At 31.3% G+C, this 17,264-nt stretch overlaps 1 protein-coding gene across 1 annotated transcript in view; it reads left to right on the top strand.

Annotated features, from left to right (window-relative positions):
• LOC145258245 (cysteine sulfinic acid decarboxylase-like) overlaps positions 1–8,446 on the top strand; it is a 117,205-nt gene extending 108,759 nt beyond the window's left edge. The window contains exon 18 of the mRNA XM_080116219.1: positions 8,118–8,446. Coding sequence (XP_079972345.1) covers positions 8,118–8,297 — 180 coding nt within the window. The 3' untranslated portion in view covers positions 8,298–8,446. The remainder of the gene's footprint in view (positions 1–8,117) is intronic.
• Positions 8,447–17,264: the final 8,818 nt, after the last annotated feature.

A 17,264-nucleotide genomic window follows, 5' to 3' on the forward strand; every position in this document is an offset into this window, starting at 1 on the left:
GACTAAATCCATCATTTGCCCTTACCTCATGTAGTCTAAAAAGTCCCCAAAGTGTTAACATATTAAAATTTGAATTCAGCACCATGGAAAACTGCTAAATAGACATACACAAAATATTTGGGACAAAATAGTCCCAAAAATGGAGTATTTTTATTAGCCCTAAAACAGCCCCTGGGACACATCTAAGAGTTATCGCGAAGTATAGACAAAAAAATTATCTAGAAGTTAGTTACAACTTTTCAGGAGGTTTTATAAAAATCTAAGGATCAATGTTTTTTAATAAGCACAAAAGTATCAATTTCTGCCATTTTAACCCAAAAGGCACCCCCAGGGGCACAACCGGAGTTTTCCTGTAAAATCCGTTCTGTTACTTTTTTTACTCTTATCATGTTTAATGTTTGTGCAAAATTTCAAAAAATTCAAAGTCGTAGTTATTGAGAAAAGTGCAAACAGACAGAACAGACAAGGGTAAATTTCTATGTCAACCCTCATTTTGTCAGAGGCCCAAAAATAACACAGATATATCTTAAATATAAACAGATATTTCAATTCTGTCAGACGACTTTATTTTTGGTGCATAAAAAATATATATAATAGTATGAAAAGTAAATAAATATATATATAATAGTATGGAAATAAATTTTAAAAAAACTAAATATAATAGTATGAAAATAAATAAAAAATATATATAATGGTATGAAAATAAAAACTATATATATAATAGTGTGAAAATAAATTAAAATTATATTAAATAGTAAAAAAGATAAAAATATAAAAAAGTATGAAAAATAAAAAAAATATATGTATAATAGTATGAAAAGTAAATAAATAAATACATTTAATAGTATGAAAAGTAAATAAATAAATAAATAAATAAATATATTTAATAGTATGAAAAGTAAATAAAAAATACATAAGAGTATGAAAAGTAAATAAAAAATATATATAATAGTATGAAAAGTAAATAAAAAATATATATAATAGTATGAAAAGTAAATAAAAATATATATAATACTATGAAAAGTAAATACAAACATATAATAGTATGTAAAGTAAATAAAAAATATATATAATAGTATGAAAAGTAAATAAATATATAATAGTATGAAAAGTAAATAAAAAATATAATAGTATAAAAAGTAAATAAAAATATAATAGTGTGAAAAGTAAATAAAAATATAATAGTATGAAAAGTAAATAAATATGTAATAGTATGAAAAGTAAATAAAAATATAATAGTATGAAAAGTAAATAAAAATATAATAGTGTGAAAAGTAAATAAAAATATAATATTATGAAAAGTAAATAAAAAATATAATAGTATAAAAAGTAAATAAAAATATAATAGTATAAAAAGTAAATAAAAATATAATAGTATGAAAAGTAAATAAAAATATAATAGTGTGAAAAGTAAAAAAAAATATAATAGTATGAAAAGTAAATAAAAATATAATAGTGTGAAAAGTAAATAAAAATATAATAGTGTGAAAAGTAAATAAATATATAATAGTATGAAAAGTAAAAAAAAATATAATAGTGTGAAAAGTAAATAAAAATATAATAGTATGAAAAGTAAATAAAAATATAATAGTATGAAAAGTAAATAAAAATATAATAGTGTGAAAAGTAAATAAATATATAATAGTATGAAAAGTAAATAAAAATATAATAGTATGAAAAGTAAATAAAAATATAATAGTATGAAAAGTAAATAAATATATAATAGTATGAAAAGTAAATAAAAATATAATAGTATGAAAAGTAAATAAAAATATAATAGTGTGAAAAGTAAATAAATATATAATAGTATGAAAAGTAAATAAAAATATAATAGTATAAAAAATAAATAAAAATATAATAGTATGAAAAGTAAATAAAAATATAATAGTGTGAAAAGTAAATAAAAATATAATAGTATGAAAAGTAAATAAAAATATAATAGTGTGAAAAGTAAATAAAAATATAATAGTATAAAAAGTAAATAAAAAATATAATAGTATGAAAAGTAAATAAAAATATAATATTATGAAAAGTAAATAAAAATATAATAGTATGAAAAGTAAATAAAAATATGATAGTATGAAAAGTAAATAAAAATATAATAGTATGAAAAGTAAATAAAAATATAATAGTATGAAAAGTAAATAAAAATATAATAGTGTGAAAAGTAAATAAAAATATAATAGTATGAAAAGTAAATAAAAATATAATAGTGTGAAAAGTAAATAAATATATAATAGTATGAAAAGTAAATAAATATATAATAGTATGAAAAGTAAATAAAAATATAATAGTATGAAAAGTAAATAAAAATATAATAGTGTGAAAAGTAAATAAAAATATAATAGTATGAAAAGTAAATAAAAATATAATAGTATGAAAAGTAAATAAAAATATAATAGTGTGAAAAGTAAATAAAAATATAATAGTATGAAAAGTAAATAAAAATATAATAGTATGAAAAGTAAATAAAAATATAATAGTATGAAAAGTAAATAAAAATATAATAGTATGAAAAGTAAATAAAAATATAATAGTATGAAAAGTAAATAAAAATATAATAGTGTGAAAAGTAAATAAATATATAATAGTATGAAAAGTAAATAAAAATATAATAGTATGAAAAGTAAATAAAAATATAATAGTATGAAAAGTAAATAAAAATATAATAGTGTGAAAAGTAAATAAAAATATAATAGTGTGAAAAGTAAATAAAAATATAATAGTGTGAAAAGTAAATAAAAATATAATAGTATGAAAAATAAATAAAAATATAATAGTATGAAAAGTAAATAAATTTATATATAATATTATGAAAATAAATAAAAAATATATATTATAGTGTAAAAGGTAAATTAAAAATATAATAATATAAAAGGAAATAAAAAATATAATATTATGAAAAGTAAATAAAAAAATATATATAATAGTATGAATAGTAAATAATAAAAAATATATAATAGTATGCAAAGTAAATAAAAAATATATAATATATTTTAGTGACATTAACTCCCAAGAAGCAGAAATATATTCAATCATAGATAAGATATTTAAGCTACACAAGTATTTACATAATATACATACATACATATATATATATATATATATATATATATATATATATATATATATATATGAATATATATATATATATGAATATGGTGAAAAATTCAGTGAATTTTTTAAATTTTATGACAAGGAAATAACTTTTTATTTTGTATACTGTGTTGAATAATAAATTTGTCATAATTTTTTAAAATTTACTGAATTTAATTTAAAATTTTCAATTATAATATTTCTCTGTCTCATATATGGCGTTTTTTTTAATCTGATTTTGATTGTCTTATAATTACACTGGTTTACAAAAATAAATTTGTGGTCTGAGGCAAGAATGGGGACAGTTGTTTTTTGTTAATTTGTGCTGAATTCAAATTTATAAATAGTTTTGCTCTATCACCTCTAGTTTTCTGGCTTTTAAATAATCTGATTTTAGTATAAACAGAGTATATATGTGAATATTTCAAGAGTGGCAGCAACTTATAACAGATAAATCAGGATAGATAAAGAACACTGATGTAATCAATATACTTGCATGACACAATTTAAAGTATCACAGACAGTCAAAAGAGTGTTTTCTTAGAAGATTTGGTGTATTTTGCCTCTGGAATGTCATGCAAGAGTATCCAACAGAAGTCTTCCGTCATGCCGGGGTTCCATTTGCCTTGATAGTTGCTCTCCATATTCGTAATGTCTTGGTGGAATCTTTCTCCATGCTCATCACTCACTGCTCCAAAGTTTGGCAGGAAGAAATTGAAGTAGAAATGGAGAAAATGAATTTTGAGTGACATTCGGCACTCCATATCCTCATAAGACTTTAGCAACTTCTCAACACAGGCTTGGTAATCTGGTACACGTGTGTTACCAAGGAGTCCACTACAGATCGACTTGAATGCTTCCCGTGCTCTCAATTGCTTTTCTTTAAGTTAAGAAGCTCCTCAAAACTAGCACTTCTCGGATCTTAGGTCTGACAAAGATGCCCTCTTTGAGTTTCACAGCATAGGAACCAATTTTACAGTCAAAATAGTGAAAGTAGACGGTTCTGAGGAGAGAAATGATGGTTCAATGCTGTGTAACTGTTGTGAAGTCCCCATACACATAGCAGAAAGAATTGACCTTGTTGAGGCATCCTAGACGTTTTAACGTGCTTGAAGACATTGGAGAATCTGAAAATATAACAAAGTAAAACGAAATCATATGCAAGGCAATAAAATGTGAATTTGAGCAACTCCAAAGATGTATAACGCGATAGTTTAGGGACACCAACCTCCAGCGCCGTCTGCGAGCAAGACAAAATCTTCCAATGACTTCCAGAATACTACTAAGTGTGGATTGAGACCTGCAGCCGTAACTATTAAAATCCACTTAGTGTAATGCTATCATGCATAATAACTAAAAAAATATACCAGAAGTCTCACAATATTAAAATTAACCCTGAATTTATGTATGCTTTTATGTACCGTATATGCACAAACTGCACACTATGCATAACTAAAAAACTAGAGGTGATGACAAAAAACGGATTCCAAATTTGAATTCAGCACCCCCAAATTAGGTAAAAACGGGTATTTTTGTGCTTTCTTAAATTTCTTTGTAAACCAGTGTTATTGATTCATATTCATATGGACTTTAACTTTACAGTATTATACAAGCTGTAATCTGAAAGTATTTCAAAATTTTAGTTATATATATATATATATATATATATAATATTGTAAAATTTGAAGAATGAATAAGCCATGAAACTGCAGTAAAATGTTATGAATCATATTATTGTTATAAAGCCCCATCCGAAAAGAAATTGAACCCTTTTATAAATATATACAAGTGAGAAAAGTATTTCTAGCAAGGAATGAAAATGGTTAAACAAAATGTTTTTTATAAACTTTAAGAATTAAGGTACAAAATTAAATTTGAAATTTACGAATTTTCAAAGTGTTTTTTTATAAATTTTGTGAAGCAAGGTATAAAAAATTAAATTTAAATTGACTCTAAAAATGATCTTGCATTTATTTAATGATTTTGTTATAATTAAAAAATATCGATCATTTAGCAATTAATGATATATAATTTTCAACTAAACTTTTTAATTAAATACATGCAAGGTCTTACATTCTGAGGTTCTAACCATTCCTTTATATATGTATGCATGTATATGTGTGTGTGTATATATCTGCATGTGTGTATGTATGTATGTATAGGGTGGGCCAAAATAAGGGTCCTATCTTTAAATTTGAATAACTTCCACAAAATAAAAGTTAAACTCACCAAACTTTATGTGTGTGTAGACTGACCCTTCCGAGAATTTTTTGAAATAAGCAAAAAAATTTTGGCCGAAAAACACTTCTTAAAACTTACATGAATTTATGAATTTTTTAAAATAGGACCCTTATTTTGGCCCATACCTACTTTTATTTTCTCTACCGCTCTCCCTCAACCCAGGACTTCACCATAATTAACAAAGTCTCTGACAGCATAGACACAGCACTCTCCCTCGACACTAGCGCACAAGTAATAATATTTGGTAACTTTAATGTCCACCACAAAAACAAAAATATTTGGTGACTTTAATGTCCACCACAAAAACTGGCTTGGATTCTCTACTTACACAGATGCAGCGGGCAACACAACACATAACTTCGCTATATCTCACTCCCTATCACAAATGGTTACGTTTCCAACCCGTTTCCCTGACCAGCAAGAACAACACACATCACTTTTAGATCAGTTCCCGAGGATTGTATAATAAATGCTGACAGCCCACTCGGGAACGCTGATCATGCAGTGATAATAGTCAAAATCGCCCTAAACTCTAGACCCAAAACTGAAGAGTCAGTGCTCAAAAAAAAAAGGCTGACTGGGAAGCCATCAGAGATCTTATCAGAGATGCTCCATGGGGAAATATTTTTTCTCTTCCTGCTGAACAGTGTGCAAATGAGACCACTGAATGTTTCAAAACGGCAATTGAAGCACATGTTCCCATGCGGAAATTTTATAGCATGCCCCATTCTCCCCAATGGTTTACTTCTACTTGCGCAACTGCCATTGCTCAAAGGCAGCATACATACCGCAGTTCAAACAGAAAGAAGTATATAGAAGCTAGAAGTAATGCGACAGCTAAGAGAGAATTTACTGAAACCACTAAAAAACACAAAGAAGTACAAAAATTAGGAACGCGTGACTTCTGGAAAATCTACAACAGTGTAGTAAATAATGGGCAATCAACAATTCCCCCACTAACCAACAATCACGAGGTTGTTTGCTCAACAACCGGCAAGGCTAATATGCTTTCTAGTCGGTTTACCTCAAACTCCACACTGAACCCTTCCAACCACCCCCTGCCTGACTTTAATTTGTGGACAGACGCCATGCTAGATGAAGATCTAAAAATCACCCCTGCTCAGATGCATGCTATCATAAAAAACCTTGACACTTCAAAAGCATGTAGACCCGATCTCATCCCAGCTGTGCTATTAAAAAAGTGCTCAGCCGAAGTAGCTCCAGTTCTCTCCAAACTCTACAACAAATGCCTTGATGAATCTTGCTTTCCGGACTGTTGGAAAACTGCTTCTGTGGTACCAGCATTCAAGAATTCTGGTGAAAGAACTGACCCATCAAATTATCGCCCCATTAGCCTCCTCCCACTTTTCACCAAAATATTTGAGACCTTAATTAACCATGCTCTAGTCCATCACCTTACAGATGCTAAACTTCTGACTGACAAACAATATGGATTTAGACAAGCCCATTCCACAGCAGACATCCTCACTGTAATCTCTGAACGTATATACCATTCACTGGACAAAGCAGGGGAGGGCAGAGTGGTAGCTCTAGATATATCTAAGGCTTTTGACAGGGTGTGGCATGAGGGTCTCCTCAGGAAAATTAGATCATATGGTATCACTGGTAGAATACTTAACATAATTAAATCCTTCTTAGATAAGAGAAAAATCCAGGTTGTCCTCAACGATCGTACATCTAAACAATATGATATAAATGCGGGAGTGCCTCAAGGGTCTATCCTTGGACTTCTATTGTTCCTAATATTCATTAATGACCTCCCCGACAAAATTGCCTCTGAGATGGGTATATATGCTTATGACACCACACTCTATAACAGGCATGACAGGAAAACAAATGAACATATATCTAAAGAAATGGCAAAAACACGAGAGGATGACCTCCAATCTGTAGTGGAATGGGGACAAAAATGGATGGTCACATTCAATGCTGCCAAGACTAAACTGGTTTCCTTCAATAATTACAAGAAACCTTCTCTGCCATCAATAGCAATGGCCAGTGACTCTTTATCTGAGAGTACATCTTTCAAACTGCTTGGCCTAACGTTCACAGGAAACATTAGTTGGAACAATTACATTGAAAGCATTGCCAGGGCCGCTGCGAAGAAGGTAGGCTCTCTCTACCGTGCTAAAAAACTACTAACACCCGAAAGTATCCTGTACCTCTATAAGGCCACCATTCGCCAATGTATGGAATATTGCTGTCACATTTGGGCTGGTGCATCTGCTACTAGTCTCTCGCTCCTAGACAAGGTTCAAAAGAGAGTCGCAAATCTGATAGGCCCTGAACTGGCATCTAAGCTTCAGCCTCTGTCCCATCGACGTGATGTTGCATCCCTCTGCCTGTTCTACAAGTATTTTAATGGTGAATGCTCTGACGAACTGCAGACACTTGTGCCTCCATGACGTAGTCACCCTCGATAAATCCGACAGGCACCTAAATCACACCCCACACAGTAGAGATCCCGAGATGTAAAAAATCTTTCTACTTCAGTAGTTTCTTCCCCAGAACCGCTAAACTCTGGAATTTCATTCCAGACCACTGCTTCCCCAACTGTACTAACATGCAGAAGTTCAAGTGTAATGTGAACCGACATCTTGCTGCCTAAATCCCAACATAGTACCCTAGTAGTTGTTGCCCCTGATAGGAGCCCCCTACACCAAAGTGGCAATGTGCCTTGTTTGGGGTGAAAATGTAATAAAAAAAAATAAAAATAAAAAAATTTAAAAATGTTTTGAATTTCGTCTTTTTTGTTTTAGGTTGCTCCTGCTATCAAAGGTCGAATGGTGTCCAAGGGTAGCCTCATGATTGGCTACCAGCCGCTGCCCAGCTTGAATAAAGTTAATTTCTTCCGGTTTGTTCTCTGTCAAGATAACTGTGAAAAGAGTGATATGGACTTCATAATTGAGGAAATTCGTCGGCTTGGCAAAGATCTCTGAACAGTTTTCACCATTTCTTTTAACTGTTTGCATTGACAGAAATTTGTCATCTTGATGTGCCTTAGGATTCATCAGAAGACGTTTATTCTTTCACTTGCCATTTCCATTAGAATGGGATTATATATTACATATAATATATATTCAAAGAGACCATTGGGTTGAAACTTTGACAGTGGTGATATAATCCATATATAATATTACACAAACACACACATGCATACATGTATATAAGAAGGTTGTTAGCAATGTGGAACACTGTAGTATTGAAGTGATGTGACATATGAACAAAAGCAAACAAATGAATGAAGGCCTTATTAAGATTACAGATCTTTGTATATGTATTTATTTTTTTAAATTATTCATATATATTAATAAGTAAATATCGATTTACCGTTTAATATAACCAGGATGGTAAATCTCTTTGATTATTTTGAGAATAAACTCCTTTCTTTTTTTTTCAAAACTGAAATAAATAAAAAAAGAATGCTGTATAAACCTAACAGGAATATGTATCCCTGTTCCGTTTGTAGAGCATTTTTTAGCGGAACCTTTTTTTAATCTGTGGGAGTAGCATGCTCTCGTTCCATCAGCTATGGTTGGATAGAAGTATTGAGTAATTTGTAGTATTATTCTCTGCACCGAGAATTTAATCTTCAACCTCCAGGAGAGTACCTCCTACAACTGAATTTTACCAAATACATTATCCGTTATGCCACGGGTCTTTGCAAACAATTCTTGTATGAATTTTAGGAGCCTTAACCTTATTGTTGTTTTAAGATATTTATCATTATATGCTATATTGCTAACAACCTTCTTATACATTTATATATTTGTTTACCAGCAATGCTTCAAGAAAACTACCTTTTCCTTATATATATATATATATATATATATATATATATATATATATATATAATGTGATTGTCATGTAGAAGACACAGTTAAGCCAAAAATTACATTGGAAGTTTGGAAGTGTTAATGTAAGCTATACGTATTAGCTATCGGTTATAGTCAGCTAACATATTTCCTAACTTCCGGCGTGTCTGCTACCGGAAGTGGTGACAAGGCAAATCAGTTTCTTCATATTTATTATTCTTTAGTATTTCTATTGTGAAGCGATTTATTGAAATAAAATATAAGAAAAGGGCATTATTGAAAAATATACAATAAAAATGAACAAAATTATAAAAATAACACAATTAGTCTTTATTTGCACTTTTAATAACAAAAATAAAAAATAAAAGATTTATTTTATTTAACATTTTATGGGAAATGTTTATGGAATTATAAAAATAAAAGTTTTTTTTTTAATTTTAAAGATAAAATTTTTTTCATTTAGCTTTATGTAATATATGTTTATGAAAGTATAAAAATAAAATTATTGAAATCAAAATAGCAAAACTTTAAACATCATAAAAAAACGTATCCAATACATAATATTCCAAAAATAGTTTAGAAATATTTCAAAACATGTTTTCAATAATTCTTTAAAAAATAAAAATAATTTCAATAATTCTTAATTAAAATAAGACCAGAAAAACTTTTTAATGATTATTAAGTAAAAAAAGAATGATAGGAAAAAACCTAATAAAAAAAGAGTATGTGCACAGGAGAGATATAGTTGTGAGAGAAAAAAAGAAAAGGAACTGATTTGTCTTGTCATCGCTTCCGGTAGCAGCCACGCAGGAAGTTAGGAAGTACGTTACCTGATTATAACCTATCTACTTTATATTATAATAAAATAAAGTTGCTTTTACCCCTTCCTCTACATTTTCAATAAACTTCCGAAACAAATTTTGCCCACTCACCACTTACTGCACTTCCTAAAATGTGTTTCACAAAAACATACATTTCATTCCTGTTGAATTATTACATTTATTCTGAGCAAGCACATAGTCTTACAAAAAAGCTAGCAAAATGTATCACTCTCTATTCGTTAAGGCATCTCACTATACTCATAACACCATGTTCCTTTTTTTAACACAAGAAAAATTCTTTTAAAATACCTCGAAAAAATCCACATTATTTCATTTCAATTTCTCTTAGACGTCAAATACTAAATAATAACTCCCTTCCTTACGGGAATATCGCATTACATATTTTGATCATACCTCTTTACTATTACTTATATTTTGTAAACCTATTCAGGACTATAACACTGGTTAAAAACGAACACATAATGACTTTCAAACAATCCTGTTCTTCAAAAACGAACAGATTATCAGTTTCTGATTTAAAAAAAACAAAAAAAACTAAGTACGTCCTTGTTTTGGAATAGAATTCCGTTTATGTATTAATATTTATCTTTTTTATTAGTCATAAAAACATTATATAATATTCTTTTCATCACTCACATCTCAACATATTTACGATTCATTGTAACTTGAACGAATTTCTTTCGTAACGCACATGTAAATAAACAGTATTTGTTGTGTGTATTCCTCTTACATATTTTTGTTGTCTTCTATCTCTTGAGCTGAAAATTTGGATATTTCGGAATACTATTGTCCTTTTGGTTGTTGACGATTCAGTTCATAATTCTGTGCTGTGATTCTAAAATTGATGAGCTGGAGAGGATGGGTCGTTGCATCAGTCAAAACGTTGTAGATTATAACAACCTTCATGATAATAGTACACAAAACATTTTTGAGTGCTTCTACAGAATTTGAACCAAACTAACCGACATTTACCGAACTAGATCTTGATCTTACGTCAGTAGGAAACAAAAAACTTGTCAGTTCAAATTCTATACAAATATTAATTTTTTTCTTTTGTTATAATAAGTCTTTGTGCAAAATATTAAATAAAATGTAATATGCAACCCATTTCTTTCTTTCTGTTAATCCCACACACGTATTCACCGAAAAAAATATGTATTATATTTTTTCATTACCCCCCCCCCCCGCCATAAAAGAAATTACTCCTTAGATCAAATCCTATTATTTATTAATATTACATTAAATAAATTTTTCAGTTCTTCAGCAATAAACCGAAAACTATCAATCAATAAATATTGTTCGATGACTTAATAAACAAATTTGTCTTTCATTTCATTGTTTTACACATACAATTTCTTCTGCCTTAAAAGTATATTTCATTTGTTAGATGAGGATTATTTGTATTGTTTGAACTAAACACTTTCACTTTTTAGATGTGTCGTTTTCTCCTTTTTTTATTTTTTAGAATAAGCAAATTAATATTTCACAGCATTTATTACGCATATTTTTCCGTCTATTTTTAGATGATAATTTGTACTTTAGATTGTTCGGACTACTATTCTCATATATATCGTTTGATTGGAATTCATTATTGAGACGCGTATTATCTATTAATTTATTTATTGCGGATTATTGTCCTCATCTTTATTAGTTATTATTTCACAACGTTTCAGTCAACTATTCCTCTGGTCTTCGAGGACAGTGGCGCAGTGGATAGAGACGTTGAATCTCTATGGTTCCAGATGAGCATTGTCTGAAGATAGCGGTTTCAATCCTACCCAAAGCTGGCCAGAGGCTTACTTGGCCAAATCGTGGTGAGACGACACCAACTATGAAAGGCAGTAATTGCTGAGGATGCAGTTAGGAGATTCGGAGGTCCTAGTCCGTTGCTGTTACCACCTGATGAAGGCCAGAGTAATAGTTGGTCGAAACGTCATGAAACAACAACTAAAAAAGATGAGGATAATAGTCTGCAATAAATAAATTACTATTCTCATCTTAAATATTTATTTTACGTTTATTCAGACCATATTCGATTGCACCTTTTTGAGAAGAACACATACCATAATAACGGCATAATAATAAGAACACATACCATAAGTACGGCATAATCATGTTGACACACCGGTTCCTGCTGGATCACCGAAGTTAAGCAACATTGAACCACGTCAGTACTAAATGGGTGACCGTTTGGGATTTCTAGGTGCTGTATGTGCTCTCTGTTATATCGGCATTGTTTCCAGTCATCCTGGACTTCTCCTTGCCACTGGACTCAAACAGTGCTGATTCAGGAGAGGTGTGGTTGGAATTGTGCAACTCTTGCCTCACAACTTCACGCATAGCTGCCCCTACAGGAGGTATCCTTTGTCTTTCGAGACTAAATGAAGGCATCGGATTCGGACATAACATAATAGTATTTATAGACTGAGAGATGTCTGTGAGAGAGAGGTTGCAGTGAAGAAGAAAGTGTTGGACCAATCAAATTACAGATAAGTTTCTGCAATCTATCAAGAACATTCAACTGGGACAGAGATTCACTAGTTCAAATGTGATTGCATATATGATCTGATGGTGGATTCGTAGAGATACAGAATAACCTCAGGTGTGGGAAAGTGTTTAGAGTGATAGAGAAAACCTATTTTATGATAAACAGAAAAAACAATGGATTTTATATATGAACGCCAAAAAAGATTTGATGAGGAAAAAAAAAACAAGATATTTTAAAGTCGATTTCTCATTGAAAACAGAGCCATCGATAAGAACTTAAGGAATAAAAGGGGCATATATATATATATATGCAAGGTTTCCTCTAGTCTTGACAGACTATGGATACTCACTGTAAGGATGCCGGTGCATGGATTTTTTGTTGCAAGAATTGCACAATCTTCAACCACAACTCTCCTGAGTCGACATTGTTGAGTACCAGTGGCGGTTCAGGACGACTGGAAACAGTGCCTAGCCTTCCCAAATGGTCATCCATCTGGTACTGGCCAGGCTCAACATTGCTTAACTTTGGTGATCTGACGAGAACTGGTGTGTCAACATGATTATGCTATATCTGTGTGTGTGTGTGTGTGTGTGTGTATATATATATATATATATATATATATATGAACAAATGATTAATAAAACATGTTAAAAGAATCTTGAAAAAGAGTTAAAAACATATTTAATTTTAAAAAAGTAAACACAAGATAAGTGGATAGTGCTTAATCCGCGGAGTTTCGAAGAAATACTCTCCTTCTCATCAGAGGGCAGGAATTAGCAAAATGCAGGATCGGATATATAATATATATATATATATATATATATAAATTATATAATAATTATTCATACCTACATACACTAGTGTTTCATGCTTACGCAATCATCAGTGTAGGATGGCAATTCCTGTCAGTCGGGAGATTCGAGCCCAGCCACGAAGCCACCTTTGACTCCATTTGCTAAGCAATTAATTAGTTATTAATTAATTACTTAATTAGTTATTAATTCCAGCTCAATTCGGTGCAGACATTAGACAATCCAGATTCTCGAGTTCGATAAAAAGGTTCACGAGTTGAATAAGACACGCCTGAAGAAGGTCGAAGGTTACAGCAACCAAAATGTTATAAGATTAGAACTATAGTTCAAATAATCCAAATCATCAAGAAATATACTTGCTGTATCATTATCATTGTAAATATATTTCTCTTAGTCTATATGTTTGTCTCTCGGCCCATTCTACTTTTATCGGAAACTACTGGGCTGATCTGGTTGAAATTTTGCAGGAACCTTTGTTATGATAAGGTACAACTTACTAAGTATTATGGTATCCATTCTATGCACAGTTAGGGATAAATAAGGATTAGCTTTTAATGCATGGCACAAATTTAACTATATTCAACTATCAATTTTGAAATATATGGTACAATCACGTTGACAGTCTGCTTTGCATTAGATCACCAGTCAAACAACGTTGAGCCTGGTCAATACCAGATGGGTGACCATCTGGGAATACCAGGCGCTGTATGTAGGAGGACTTCAACATAAGAACTGCAAAGACCTAACATTGTCATCTCCTGTAATCGGGACATACATGCGACTGGGGATCACTTGTGAACTTAATATTCTAAAGAAACTTCCTCCTCTGAAGGAAGCCAGTTCAACTAACGGCAGCAGCATCAGTTTGGCATAAAGCATCATCAGTTTGGTCAACGGGCTATGACGTTTTTTTTTTTTAACGAAGTAAAACGTCTAGTATTCTTATATTAATTTTGTAAAAAAAAATGTTTTTATTATTGTCATTATTATTTAGAATGATAATAATACGTTTTCTTCTTCTTCATATAATAATAATAATAATAATAATAATAATAAGGTTGTCATTTAAAATTGTGATTATAATATTTTAGACGCCTTATCAATATGTATATTGAAAATAAAACTCGATAACATAGACGTTAAGTGATTAGTATTATTATGATTTGTACTCATTAATTCTCACACAGGTTATCATCAGAGATTGCTCATTGACAATAACCAGTGGTGTTCCCTGGATTATGTGTGATAATTAGTTTCCCGAGATTTCTAGTACTCTCCACTTTTTTCGATAATCTTTGCTAATGACTTTGTGTTATCAGAACAGCCACTTGCCATTGACTTCTCACTGGCAATGACCATTGGTCTTTACTGGAATTTGGGTGAAAATAAGCCTTCCGAAGGTCCCGGTTCCCTTTGCACTCATCCAGTGGAGGTTTGATTTGGGTGTTATCTCCTTGTTCTTTCCATCCTCCACGACACTTGTCGACTATTTGCTGTAGTGCCAGTTGATACCGGCACTAAAATTTATTATTGTTATTATTATTATTATTGCTCACTAGGAGCTTTCACACAGGCCATCATCTGAGAATTCTCTTTGAAAACAGCCTGTAGTATTCCCTGGTGTCTGAGTGACAACAAGTCTCCCCAGATTTCCAGTACTCTCCACCTCTTTTGACAACCTTTGAAAATTAATTTGTGTTATCACAATAGCCATCTACCATTAATTTCTCATTTGTAGTGACTATATGTCCTCACTGGGATATGGGTGGCAATAAGCCTCCCTAAGGTCCTAGTCCTCTTTGCACTCATCCAACAGAGGTCTTGCTAGTGTTTTTTCTCCTCTGTCTTTCCAATTCTCCTTGACCCTCCTCACTTATTTGGTGTGGCACTAGTTTATTGTTACATACACACAAAAAAAGGGGGCAGGTGCACAGGGAGAGATGGGGGAACTTACTAATATACAGTTTCAGTTTTAAGGATACCATCATCATCATCATTATTATGATGATGATGATGATGAATATAATGGAATAGTGCTGCCAAATGGAGAAATCCTGAAAGAAATAGAAGATACAGGGTATAAGTATTTGGGTGTGTCGGAGGGTGTAGGCATCATGAACAGAGAAATGAAGGAGAAAGTCAGAAAGGAGTATCTTAGAAGAGTGAAACTAATTTCAAAGTCGAAACTGCATGGAGGAAACCTAATGAAAGCAATGAATAAATGGGCAGTCAGTGTTTTGAGATACAGTGCGGGAATTTTAGAATGGTCTGACAAGGATTTGCATGCCATGGATATCAAAACAAGAAAAGTTTTAGCAATGTTTGGTATATTTCACATTCGAAGTAGTGTAGCAAGGCTGTATCAAAAGAGGAAAGACGGTGGGAGAGGACTGAAAAGTGTAAAAGATTGTGTTAGAACTGAGGAGATGTCGTTGAAGGAGCATGTGGTTAGAAGTGAGGAGTGGATGCTTAAGGTTGTGGCCAATGAAGTGGAGGTATGTGAGACCAAGGCTGATTATGTGAAACGTATTGATAGAGAAAGGGCAGAGGAACTGGCTAGGCAGAAAATGCATAGAAGGTTCTTCCAGAATATAGCAGAAGTGGCTGATGAAAGATCATGGCAATGGCTGGGTATCTTGCTAAGAGTACTGAAGCTTTTGTTTGTGCAGCACAAGAGCAGGCATTAGGAACACGATTGTTAAAAAAAAGTGGAGAGGAAGTTGCTGCAGAATGCCGGATTTGTGGTAAGACCTCAGAGTCAATTGCGCACCTTGCAGCAGGATGTAGTGGACTGGCCCAGAAAGAGTACCGTAAAAGACATGATCGCATGGAACTCTGAATATATTGGGAAGTGTGTAAGAGAGTAGGGGTGAAGTGTGCTGGAAAATGGTTTAAGGAGGTGCCTAATGAAGTGAGAACAAGTGAGGATGGCAAGGTATGGTGGAACAAAAGTGTCATAACGACCAAGCAATTGGAACATAATCGTCCGGATTTGGTCGTCATTGACAAGGTCTCAAAAAACTGCCAGATTGTAGACTTTTCAGTGCCCTGGGACAGGAATGTGAAAGAGAAGGAGAATGAAAAGTGGAGCAATTATGCTTCATTGGCCTTGGCGATAAGGCGTTTACACGGGGTTAAAACAAATAATCCCGGTTGTAGTTGGTACACTAGGAGTAGTATCAAGTCGTCTGGAAGGACAATTGAAAAAACTACAAATCCTCAATATTTTAGGCGGCCTTCAGACCTCTGCAACTGTAGGTACCTACAACATCCTTGATCTTTGAAGCTCCTGGTTTGAAGCTGGGATTGAGGGAAATCCTCTGGAAATGAATCCCATCCCTTTCCAGAGAGATGTTGATAAACGAAATCTGAATTATTATTATTATTATTATTATTATTATTATTATATTTTAATGATATTTCGAGATAATATCTCTTTTTAAAGTAGAATGAGGGACAGATTCTTTTATTTTCGTTTCTTTTCTTCTTTTCTCTGTATTTATTGTTACTAGATATCTGGTCTGACACGGGGTATTAATTCCGCATTAAAGAAAGTGGAATTTATTTTCCCGCTTTCAATGAATCGATGCAACTCAGACTGACTTCATTTTGCATTTTAAATTTTATATATTAGATGACGTACTTTTCTACAGTAAATATGAAATAAAAATTTCCTACAAAATAGAAAATTAGTTTATGGAATAGTCGACCATATTCATTTTGTAAAGTTTATTTTACCAAATGAATATAGTCGAACAAATCGACCGAAATATCTTGATTCAACTTTAATGATGTCTTTGCGCCCTTATGTATGTTAGCTTATTATCTTGCTCATCCATTATTCCATAAACTAATTTTCCATTGTTATATTAAAAAAAAACAAAAAAAACAACTTATTAATCCATATTTTAACAAACGAACCTGATAACACACTTATAGTAAACATTTT

Source organism: Euprymna scolopes, chromosome 33 (genome assembly GCF_053919585.1).
Source record: "Euprymna scolopes isolate OS-2025 chromosome 33, ASM5391958v1, whole genome shotgun sequence".
Lineage (NCBI taxonomy): Eukaryota > Metazoa > Mollusca > Cephalopoda > Sepiida > Sepiolidae > Euprymna > Euprymna scolopes.